Consider the following 12,917-nt stretch of genomic DNA (forward strand, 5'->3'; position numbering starts at 1 on the left):
TTAGTGGCAAACTTGAAATATCCACCTATTCAATGTGATTCTGAATTAAGGACTTAGATGGGAGCGAGGAATTGAAGTTAACTACCCTACATCATTTCCAGAACCAACTACTGGACACACATATGTCAGTAAGGGAAATCTAGATTCTTGCTACAGCATGAAGAGGAGTTTTAAAGAATGATAGTTTTTCAAGGATAATTTAATTCTGAATACAACATGGTTACAATCACCAATGTTATTATATGATCTGGATTCTCAGATAATGGTAGTCTTGTCTGAGTTCTCCAAATTCTTAAAGCCTACGGGGGCTGGTGATAGAAATCAGTGGAAGCTCAATCTTTGTGTGATACAGTACTATGTTCAACACCACAACAAAACAAAAATATAATCTTTCATACTACTTGGGTACTTGCGGGATGGTGGTGCTGTAGGGTTTAATTGAAATAACTTGTGCCATGTTTTTGTGATATATTCTTGCACCAGATGCACAAGGTGACCCTCATTTCCTTCCTGGGGTTGTCCTGAGGGGTCTCAGCTATACTTAGTAAATGTTTAAATAGAATATAAATTTCTAGATGGGATTATGACATAGAAGCTATTCAGACAGAATTCTGCTTCCCTGAAATTTCAACAACTCTTCAATAGTTTGATACTTAAATCATCCACTGACTGCTAATATTAATTTGGACTGCACTCTCTGTCACTCCCCAGGAAAAAAGTCAGAAGCCATTATTATGTTTTTCCCTTTGACCATGTAAGGGAAGAAAGGTTGTGATTGTTGGTGTCTTTTTAACTTGTTGTGAGCTATGGATCAGGCTACAGATTTTGTTTCTCTAGTTGACTCTTTTGTTGTTGTATTTTTGTTTTTGTTTGTTTGTTTGTTTATTTGAGACAGGATTTCTTTGTGTAGCCTTTGCTGTCCTCGAATTAACTTTGTAGGCCAGGCTGGCCTCGAACTCAGAGATATACCTGCTTCTATCTCCTGAGTACTGGGTTTAAAAACATAGACTAACACCACCTGGTTAGGTGACTCCTAGGAAGCAAGTAAAGTATGCAGTAGTGTGAAGAACTGACCATCCCTACAATTATCTATTCTATCTCACATCCTCAGTCATTGGGGTGTTTGCAGCACATCCATTTCCTGTTGTGTTGTGTAGTTGATTTGGTCAGAAAGCTAAGACACGATCTCACTTTTTCTCAGGGGCTGCCATGAGGAATTCATAGTGCCACTCTGAAATGGCTACTTAAATTTTCCTATCCTCCCTGCATTCACCAATAATGACTTCAAAGAATATCAAAAGTAAGGTGCATCAGGTTGCTAGATGAGGTGGGGACTCAGTATGATTTTGATCATGACTACTTTGAGGATGTTAATCCTGACTTCTCTGAATCTATTCCTTTTTATTAGCCTATAATCTGTAAGTTAATTGGTTTACCATGTAGTAGTCCAATGCTTTGGGCATTATCACCTGGGCTGGCTCTAGTCAGAGAAAAGGATGCTCAGCCTGCATCTACCCCATTCTAAGAGCTGCTGCGCTAGAATAGGCGATAGGTTCAAGCTCGGCACAATTTCCAACCCAAGAGAGAAGCCATATTCATGAGGTCTATTTAGCAGACACCAACCACAAGCTTGGAAAACAGGAACAGATGGCTGATGGCTCTTGCAAATTCATTTACTCCCCTTTCAGGCTTAGGGCAGACTTGAAGAATGTTAGCTGGGAAATTCTATTACCAACCCCATTTCCAGTCCCAGAGAGAGTCAGTCCCCCAGGAGTGGAAAATAGCTGTTTTTAAGAACTGACAATGAGACTGCGCCCTAAGACTTACTATACTGAAGCCAGAGTGACTTACAGAGTCAACATTTAACAATACTGGGTGCATATGACACAGAGAAAAGGCATGTGGCCAGCCAGTTACAGAGACTACTGCCAAGCCAGTAGTGACTGAGCCAACACAAAGTTACAACCATGTAGGCCCAGGGGGGAAAAGACAAGGCAGAAAATGAAAGCAGTGAGCCCTGCAAGATCTGTGAATTTGTGATTCTAATTACAACCTGCCTCACACTCTGAGCATCCTTACATCAGGAACATGGTGGGTGAGAACCAGAGTAGTGGCCAAGAGGAAAAAAAAAAATTACAGTACAAGAAGGGTTTTATAGACACCCATTCTAATATTCACCACAGGGAAAGAGGCTGTGTATGTGTGTGTACAGTCCTATGAAAGAGGGTCAGTATCAGTATGGAGTAAATTAAACCCCTTTTACACAGGTTAGGCCAAGCAAAATGCCAGCCACTTCTTCACTTTCATTGCACACTTTTGACTACTTAGCCATCCCATCTCCTTGCATCCTATCTCCTAGGAATCATTCTTTATAAAGAAACCCATGTGCAACTTAATCAGGCTACAGTTCATCTATTCTATGCCTAGAAGAAAAGAGAAATGTAAAGGTTATGAGCTCGACATCCTACCTGCTATGGTCTCTGGATGAAAACAAGCAATCTGAACTAATCATCTTGGGAAAAAAAAACTGCACAGAAACCCAGCCTGGCTCCTTCAGAAAGTCAACTTCTAGATACAGCTAGAACCTGATTCTGCAAATACCTAGAGTAAATCTAGATTCTTGAAGTCGATGATAGCATTGTGAGAGTCACTACGGCAAACAGTGTTTCTGTGAATACAAAAAAAAAGTAAACCCTTAAGGAAGTTTCTTAGTGCTTTCTTTTTTATCTGACCTTTGGTCACATGAAGCTTGAACTCAGATGACAAAGTTTTCTGAAGTTGACACAAGTTGTAAGGGACAAAGATCAAACTTTAATTGTACATTACCCCATTATATGTGGGTGAGTTACGCCAAGAGCACAGTTGTGACTAGACCTATCTTGCAATCTACTCTCTCTGCCTTGAGCTCTGTGTGTATTGGTGCCTCCTGGAGGATATGGTGCTTTTGTACTGTATGCAATACACAGGGTGTCCAAAATCCCTGATACGTTCATATCTCATACCTCTATAGCATGAATAATGAAGATATCTGAGCTCTGAAATTTTCTTTGATATTTTCTGCTTTTAATATTTATCTAACCCCCAAATTCAAAAATACCGGTTAGAAGTAGATACCTCATTTATGTTGAAGGCTATTTTTCAGGGTTTTGTCCATACCACTGATCAGAAAGTTAAATTTCTAACTTACTGATAAAAGGATACTTCAGAACTTCCAAACTTCCCAGAAAGCTTCATCTTCATCATCATCATCATCACCACCACCACCATCATCATCATCATCATCATCTTCTTCTTCTTCTTCTTCTTCTTTTTTTTTTTAAATAAAGCCAGGTATATACTAACTTAGTGTGGGACTTCTAATAGTCACCCATGTAAGTCCCTTGCTATAAGACTTACCCTTGGCAAGGTATAGTATCCTGGTCTGGAATTCTTGATTCTTCAAGTTGTTGATATGCTGGTCCTACGATACCACCCAGTCGACTTCGGGGTGAGGGTGGTGTCCTTCTGAAAGTATTCCTATTCAGCATCCCACTCCTTTGTCCTGGGCTGCAGCAAGAAGAAATACTTCTGCTGCATTGGGAAAACAAAACAAAACCAACAAACCAAAGAGATCATAATAACTTCTAAAAAGTTCTAAAATGTCTCAGACATTCAATTGATACTACACATCCCAAGAGTTCTATACTCTCAGTGACATATATGTACTCGGATAAAATTAGAAGTTGCTTAATCCATTTATTGTTGGAAGTGCTGAGAGACAATTCCTTGTGTTCCTGGGCTTCTAGAGAACACAGAAGTGTGTTTAAGAAAGTCTCCTGATCCCAAGTCCCTTTCACCCTGATTTCCCAAGCCACAGTAGCTGCCTTTCTAATTGGTATAAAAATGCCCTCATTAGGCAGTGATGAGAACGGAATGAAGGAAGCCCAGAGGGGATTTATGGAGAAATTTCCATTTCCTAGTGATAGGATAAACAGACCTTACTTTAATTGGCATTCTTTCTTTCACATATGTGTTAAATTCTCAGTTTACTGTCCCAGATTTGCATCAGTCTCAAAAAACTAGTTTTACATTTGAGTTTGCTTTTTGAAAGAGCCTGGTTCAATTTTATTGGGTGTATGCATCTAAACATTTCAAATAACTGAATATTTGCAGAAAGCCATCAATGGCAAAAGGCAAAAGAAATTTATATCCGAGGCCTTAACAAAGGAAGTCCTTCTACACAGACTATTTTAAAGGAACTAGTTTCTATGAAGATAAGTTGCCAAGTTGCCTGGAATATTCCTTATCAACTCCCTTCTACACCCTACTGAGTTGCCTATATTCAAACCTAATTATTCCCCCGGATGTCAGGTTATGTCATCCAAATGGTTCTTCAATGAGCATATAGTGAGCTAAAACTCGTATGCTGCATTTACACTGTCTAAAAATATCAGTGTAATTATATAGGTCAGGATGAAAATACTCAGACCTCAACAGTGCATCCATAGGGGACAGCCTCCTAACGCAATGTAACTAACCACATTACTGTACTATTTGGGATTTGTTACCATTTCCATCAATATTACCATTATCCCAAGTTTATAAATATAAAACATACTTAATAAATTTGTGAGATAGAATTACTGTGTTGCTATGGCTAACCTGAAGCTGGCCTTGAATTCACAGAGATCCACCTGTGTCTACCTCCTGATTGCTGGGATTAAAGGCATGTCCTGCCCTATATGGAAAGTATTTGCAGCTATTTTAATTGGGAGCTTGAGAAAATGAGACTTGAGTGCTAACAAACATTTTGCCAAGTTCTATTAAGGTGGCAGGTAGACACTAACTTCTTTACTTTGTGCAGACACCAAATCATGTCATGTTATTTTAGTTGTTAGCTATGTATCTGCTGTAGAGTTCCCAAAATACTTAAAAATGTGGTCATCCTATTCAATCTTTAAGCAAACATCTTTGAGGAGCTCTCTAACAGTGGCTCTGTTTCCTTCCTTCACAGGTCTATCTAACCTCAAAAAAGGGAATCTAGGGTTTAAGAATTTTGGCACTGGAGTAAGCTTCTCATGTCTCTCTGCTACCAGTAGCATGATGAAGGTTGTGTCAGAGACTTAGAGGAAATAAAATCCACTCTATTGTGAACCAATTGAGAAGGTTTTAAGAGACATGGTTAGTGGTCATAAGTTGGGAGCAAACAAGGTAATGCTACACAAGGCCACTAACAATAGGAATCCACTGTTATAAAAGAGAGGGGACATTTTTCAGAATAGAGACAGTGTTGGAATGACCAAGTCAGCAATCAGGCTCTATAGTCCCAGAAGACCAGAGTGGGACAGAACTGAGGCAGGGGATGGAATGACTATAACCTCCTTGTTCCAGCCTTTACATCCCTCACCAGTATCTCACTCTAATGTGCTAAAAGCCAAAGGACAGGGGAGTCTGAACCTCACCTGGTGCATAAGAATTTGCATAGAAAGTGACTTGAGTATGGGGGAGGGAAGTGTGAGCATCACTCTCCTCAAGAATTTTTGTGGATTACACCAGAGATGAAAGCATTCAAGTATACTAAATGTCCTGTGTGAGGTGAGCATTTGAGGTGCACAATACCATGTGTTCTATGAATTCTTGCACCCCATAACCAAAGCAGTGCAAATGTTCCTCTGTGTCACTGGATGTCCTGGGTATCTGTCACTGTTGATAACCTATATTGATATCATTGTAAGCAAGTTAGTTTGCCAAAATATAATGCAACAAAAAAATGATATGCTTCAATAGATTTTTTTCAACAGGTAAGTTTTCCACTAAAAAGTAGAAATAATGGTTTTATATTAATAGCTTTGTTTCATATTAAGGCATCCAAGGGAGTCATATTTTCAGTGCACAACAAGAAATTAATTATTCATAGCTTGCTGAACTGTCAAAACAAGGTCTACTAGTATGAAGTAGTGGCACATCTTCAAAAGCAGTTATAGACCTATTGATCAATCAGCAATTCAAGTCTTCTAACCCAGGGGCATTCAGGAAGTTATGAAGCAGACGGAAAGAAATATAAATCAGTAAAGAGGTTATCAATCACAAAACTGTTTAGTCTATTGCATGTTTTACAAAACAAAAGCCATGATGTATTAAACTATAATTTCAAGTTCTAAAAGTACTTTATAAATCAACCCTTGCCAATCTATCAGCACACAGCCATCAGATACTACAATGTCATTAAATCAAAACAAACAAACAAACAACAACAACAACAACAACACAATATGGAAGACCCATTAAAGACACCATCACTTAATCTTGAAGTTCTAGAAACCAAGATCAAAGTCAAGGGTAGGAGATTGACAAAAATGTACCTGAGTCAGTAGTACTATAGTTCCAACATGGCAGAAGCCACCACTTAAAAATCACAAATTCAAAATACTTTTTGCCATAATATGCTACAGAGAAATATTATAATATTTTACATGACAGAGTAGATAACTATGGTAACATATTTCAGAATAAACTGGGGAAAATTCTGTTTTGGAAAAAAATTTTGCCTTTTACAAGACTAACAATTTTGGACTTAACCTCTGTAATGAATGCAACTTCCAAAGGCCTAGTGAAGTAAAAGGCTGTTTCACAGGAATTCTGTAAACGCACACTATGATATACCACAGACTTGTCAATAGTAACTGACTGATGCATCTACCTAGATTCCAAACTATTTCACTGGTAAGGTGAAGATACTGAAACTATTTTCTTTGGCAAATACTTGGTACTCTAAAATCTATCTACTGCAGAGATCTGAGAACAAACATCATTATCAGCGTCTGAGGTGTAGTGTGCTCTCTGTTAGAATAACTGAAAATCTCATGGCAAGTACAGGAGGAAGGCAGAGTCTTTGGGGGGGGGAAGGGAGGAGATCAGCTCTTTTATTGCGTGTTTCTGTCTTGCTAGAGTACAAGGTGTTGAAAATAAAGGAAAATATGTCAGTAACATTTTTTACTAGTAACATTTTTTTTTCTGTCAGTAACATTCTATTGCTAGTAACAACTGATGCAGCTTTAAAAACTTTAACTCATATGTGTGTGAGATTTTAAAAGATTAAACTTACATAAGTAATATTATTAGGTTAAATTTTGAAAGATTAGATTCATATATAGAGAGATAGATATATAGATACATAGCCTTAAAATATGAAATACTTATCATTAAGAAAAGGAATGTTTTTGCTTTTGAACAACTTTTAATGATAAAAGGTATTAACATTAATACACACAAACATACTGTCAGCTCTAGCATTAGTTCTAAATTCATTCTTTTGTTGGGACTATATTTGATCCGTTTTTAAAAAATGATTTGCTCATGCACAAAACATAAAATGTGGATGAGAAGATGCCAGAGAATGCACCCAGGTTTAAAATTTCCTGTGGCACATTAAGTGACTTTGTAGCTGCCCTTTGCCTTCAAACAAATAGTTTCTGTGATGAGCTCTCTCTCTCTCTCTCTCTCTCTCTCTCTCTCTCTCTCTCTCTCTCTCTCTCACACACACACACACACACACACTCACTCACACACTCACACACACACACACGTACACACGCACACACTCACACACACACACACACTCACACACACACACTCACACACACACACACACACACACACACACACACGCGCACACACGCACACAAACGCACACATACACACAGATCCCATCTCTATGATAACATACATCTTACAGGCCCAAAGAGAATACTCTTCAGTATTTGCCTCTGAAAGTTTTGTGAGGTGTGTTTGAAGCACTTGATACATGTTACATCTGCTGCCTGGAGGAGAATTAGATATTAGCTTTGCAACCAGTGATCAGGCAGGCTAGGAAACAAAATCACACTTTTAATAGTGTTTCAAAATCCAGTCACTACAGTATCTCATCTGTGCCTGCAGTGCTGGTGCAAGGTAATAAAGAGTTCCTTTATTTTTCTGTAGAGAGAATGATGCTACTGAGGGAAGCTGGAGGGTTTGGTTCCTGTCTGTGGGATGCCTGAGCATCACCTCCATGGAGATCTATAGTTATAGAAGTAAGAAGAGTCATGTCTAGTGGACTCTAAGTTGTTATCATTCTCTGGCCATGTGTTTATTTCTAATGTGAACTCACCCGCTCCCATCATGATCAGCTACCCATACCTGTGATGCTTGATAGGCTGGCTTCCTCGGTCGGGAGACGAAACTTCTGGGAACGCCTGGGGAGCCGAAAAACTTGACTCCATTATTTTCTCCAGTGCAGTCACAGGATGCCTATCCGCCTTTGAATACTGTAGGAAATCACATGCAAAGTTGTGAGCTGTGGGTACATTATGAGAGGGGAGCTGGCCAGACAAGAGTTAGGCATTGAAAAGTACCAGAAGAATGATAGAAATTTGTATGTATCTCATCCCCTCTCCCCACTCATAAATAGATATTAGGACAGATGAACACATATTTTAACCTCAGAACCCATCTTTAAGTAATTGGTAGTAACTGCTTAAAGTCTTATATTTTCATAAATTCTAAGAGTACCTTGGGAGTAAGAATCAGAAAAATATTATGATCACAAGTGGGAAAAAGTGAATTCAAAAGCTTGGAATGATAGTGAAATTGCTTCCAAAAAAAAAAAAAATCTCAGTTTTAGACCATATGCAAAATTAAAGAGCATATAATTTGGAATTAGCTGAAAGTGAAAAGTAAGAAGAATGCAAACATTAAGGAAAAGAACCATGAATTTATTTTCTCTATTTTGTTACTAAGGATTGAAAGAACCATAAATTTATTTTCTCTATCTTGATACTGAGGATTTTGACCCTGGGAACTCTCTCAAGCTTGTGCCCTACTATGCACTCAATCCTAGAATGTGACATAAAAATAAACTCCATCTTTGCTGAAAATAAGGGGGTCTGAATGCTTGTTAAGTTTTGACACTGATGAACACACATGTACATGACAAGGATAAAAGAAATGTGTAGAAACCAGAAAAGAGAAAAATGAAAGAAAATATTAGTAGTTCAGCAGAACCTATGAAGCAAATGTATAAAAAGAAAGAAAAGTACATTGAATAGGGAAATTGCCATGATGAATGTGAAACCCTCAATGATGAGGGGAACTGAATTGCTAGACTTAAACATTAGAAGAGAAATTCCCAACACAGCAATACATCCAGCCATCGGATGTCTGAAGGAACATATTGACAAACAGTGGAGGAAAGACCATGAGACAGATGTGGTACATGCCTCTAACCTGGTACATGGCAAGTTGAGGCAGGGGCCTGGTGGGTTTTAGGCCATTTTAAGTTTCCTAGCAGGATGGAGTTGCAAAAACAAAACAAACAATAAAATAAAAACCTGCAAGATGGATAAAGACATTACTTGAAAATTATAGGGTAAAATGTATAACAGTAATAAAACCAAGTAAAATACAATTTGGTACTTCGACACCAAATTGCTTTTAAAGATGGATATTTCATATAAAATAAAACAATTCAACAAGTAATAAATATTTATAAATTTTTTTCTTCTTAAAAATAGCTTCCAAAGTACACAGTGCAGCTAATAGCACAGCATAAAACCCTGGAGGAGTTCAGGCATGTTACCAGTTTTCATTATATGATCAATAAATACATGTAGTATTGAGTCTGAAGGAAAAGAATAGAATTCAGCAAGAGGTAGTGGACAGCTGTTATTCATGAAAAAAAAGTAAATTTGCTTTCTAGTTTTGCTTTAAAAACAAAAGCCTACTTAAATGACTACATGTAAACAAAATCCCAAACATAAGAGAGAATAGACTATACTAGTTTTTAAAATGCTTTCTTAATAAGCTATAAAAGATAAATATTTTGTTAACTTACTTCTGATAGCAAATTAAAGAAGAACATATTCTGTAAGTTATGATAATATGTGTAGCAGTGAGCATAATTATGTATAACGATAAATATGTAAGGGCAATATACCTTTCAGATTTGTATGAATGAACTCTCTGAATGAGTTTGATAGTAATTTGTTCATAGCCTTAAGGGACAGAAAACCTTTACAATAGGACACTACATTCAGAAATTAAAGCAGGAAAATGCTTCTATTTAATAAATATAACCAATTACCTTTAAGTTAAAAAAATTTTTTTAAGAAAAAAGGACTAAGTATAAACCTGAGAAAATATTTGATAGCCCCACCTAGAAATGTATATTAAAAAACTGCCTAGAACCCAAATTTAAAAAGTTATAGAAGTTAAAGTATGCTTGTTTCCCCAACTTGTAATAGACTTAGAATGCAAAATAAGAGGTTTATTTCAAAGAGATATCTTGAGGCAAACATCAGCCAACTGTTCCTGAGGAATCTTAATTTTCTAGAGAAATTATTAAGGTCAGCAACTCATTCCATTTTGTAAAACCCAGGTATTTCCAAGAGAAGATCTTGAGCCATTAGCTTAGTCTGTGTGAATCCTGAAATAGGCACTCTGTCCAGGACTGAAACACACATATTAACATTCTTAATTATGGTTAATATTTATAATAGATGCTTTCTAAATCTTTTTAAGTGTTCAGGGTATTGTTATATTATAGTGTTTATTCATTCATTCCATTTGGTACAATAAGTTCAAATAGGTACAAATCTTTCCCAAATGACATTTGTAGAATAGTTTTCTCTCTTAGTAATTTGTGTTTAGCCTCCATAGAAAGCAGTCCTCTGGTGAAATGCAAGGTGGAGGAGATGGGAGCTTCTTAGCAAGCACTAGCTGGCTAGCCTTACATAGACAGTAGAAAACAATGAAAGGGAGGCTCTAGCTCAAAACAAGACGAGGCAATGAGCAATACCTAAAGTTACCCTCCAGCCTCCACTCATAACCTATGCCATGGGCACAAAACTAGTAGATACTTCACACATCAGATACAAACATAAAACAAAATAGGATATTTAGCCTGGGTGTCATGACACATACCTTTAATCCCAGCACTCAGGATACAGAAGAAGGAAAATCTCTGAGTCTGAGGCCAGCATGGGTCACATGTTGAGTGACTTAGTCTCAGAAAGAAATGACCTATATATTTGTCCTTCTATTCTTCAATCTTTTATCACCAAATCTTTTATTTAACAAAAATCTATAAGTTATTATGTAAGGAAAGGAGAAAATAACATGATAGTTGAAAGAGAAAAGGCAAGCAAGAGAAGTGATGTTACATTTGCATAGTTAAAAATAAAGCTGACAGTACCTGACTAATATAGAAGTAGAGGCTCACAGCCATCCATTGGACTGAGTACAGGGTCCCCAGTGAAAAAGCTAGAGAAAGGACCCAAGGAGCTGAAGGGTTTGCAGCCCCTTAGGACAAACAACAATAAGAACTAACTAGTACCCTCAGAGCTCCCAAGGGACTAAACCACCAACCAAGGAGTACATATGGTGGGACTAATGGTTCCAGCAGCATATGTAGCAGAAGATGGCCTAGTCTTTCATCAATGGGAGAAGGTTCTATGCCCCAGTGGAGGGGATTGCCAGGGCCAGGAAGCAGGAGAGGGTGGGTTGGTAAGCTGGTGGGGGGGGGGGGGGGGGGGGGGGGGGGGGGAACAGAGTTGTTTTTGTTTTTGTTTTTGTTTTTTTAATTTTATTTTTTTTCTTTATTTTCAGAGAGGAAACTGGGCAAGGAGATATTACATGACATGTAAATAAATAAAATATCTAATAAAAATAAAAATAAAAAAATAAAGCATGGAAACATAACAGTGAATACATCTATTGGAAAAAGACAACATGTAAAGATAGATGGTACACTAGTAGTTTTATGTCAACTTGACATGAGCTAGAATCATATGGGAAGAGACAATCTCAATGAAAATAGCCCCACAAATATTGGCCTGTTGGGAAATGTTGGTGCATTTTTTTTGAGTTATGATTGATATGGGAGAGCCTAGCACAGTGTGGACAGTGTCATTCCTGTGCTGGTGCTCTTGAGTTGTATAAGAAAGAAGGCTGAGAAAGCCCTGAGGAACAAGATAGTAAGCAGTGTTTCCCAATGGCTTCTGCATCAGTACCTGCCTGCAGGTTCCTGTACTGCTTGAGTTTCTGTCCTAATTGCCTTTGATAATTAACTGTAATATAGACATGTAAAAAATACCCCTTTTCCCACAAGTTGTTTTTGGTCATGGTGTTTTATCATACCATTAGAAACTCTAATTACTATATTAAACTTAATATCAGAATTTAAAAACTGTATTTGTCTAGCCATGAGTTTTGAGGAAAGGGGGTTTCTTAGTCACTCTTCTAATGCTGTGAAGAGACACCATGACCCAAGGAAACTCTTATGAAAGAAAGTATTTAATTGAGGGCTCAGTTGAGCAACAACTGAGATTGCTACATCCTGATTCATAAACACACACACACACAGAGGCAGACAGAGAGAGAGAGAGAGAGAGAGAGAGAGAGAGAGACAGAGACAGAGACAGAGACAGAGACAGAGACAGACAGAGAGACAGAGAGACAGAAAGAAAGAGGGGGGAGAGAACTTGGTGCTGGCTTGCTGTTTTGAAACCTCAAAGCCCATCCTCAGTGACATACTTCCTTCAAAAAAAGGCTGGACCTATTCCAACAAGGCCATACCTCCAAATCCTTCTAATCCTTTCATATAGCACAACTCCCTTGGTTACTAACTACCCAAATGTGTGTGCCAATGCTGGTCATTATTATTTAAACCACCACAGGGGGCTATATTTGGCAAAATGATGCTAATAATCATTATATTACATTGTGATTTATTGTTATTCAGTAAATTCTGACTGTGAAAAGAAACATGCATGTACATCTATAGCCCTATCATAAGTTATCAACAAAAATAAAAGAGAGACCATTCTCCCTACACTGGTGAGCACAGAAAAAACAAAGAGATCCTCTGAGCAATTTAGTGTCTCCAAATTTCATAACTGAAT

At 37.7% G+C, this 12,917-nt stretch overlaps 1 protein-coding gene across 10 annotated transcripts in view; it reads right to left on the minus strand.

The window, feature by feature from the left end:
• Positions 1-12,917, minus strand: part of Nrg3 (neuregulin 3) — a 1,082,533-nt gene that overhangs the window by 9,708 nt on the left and 1,059,908 nt on the right. For 5 of the 10 annotated variants that reach the window (XM_031362862.1, XM_031362865.1, XM_031362859.1 and 2 more), the window contains 2 exons: positions 8,158-8,285; positions 3,397-3,570 (listed from right to left, as the gene is read on the minus strand). In XM_031362862.1, coding sequence (XP_031218722.1) covers positions 3,397-3,570; positions 8,158-8,285 — 302 coding nt within the window. The remainder of the gene's footprint in view (positions 1-3,396; positions 3,571-8,157; positions 8,286-12,917) is intronic. The other 5 variants (XM_031362867.1, XM_031362866.1, XM_031362860.1 and 2 more) reach the window with 2 other exon arrangements.

Source organism: Mastomys coucha, unplaced genomic scaffold (genome assembly GCF_008632895.1).
Source record: "Mastomys coucha isolate ucsf_1 unplaced genomic scaffold, UCSF_Mcou_1 pScaffold9, whole genome shotgun sequence".
NCBI classification, from domain to species: Eukaryota; Metazoa; Chordata; class Mammalia; order Rodentia; family Muridae; genus Mastomys; species Mastomys coucha.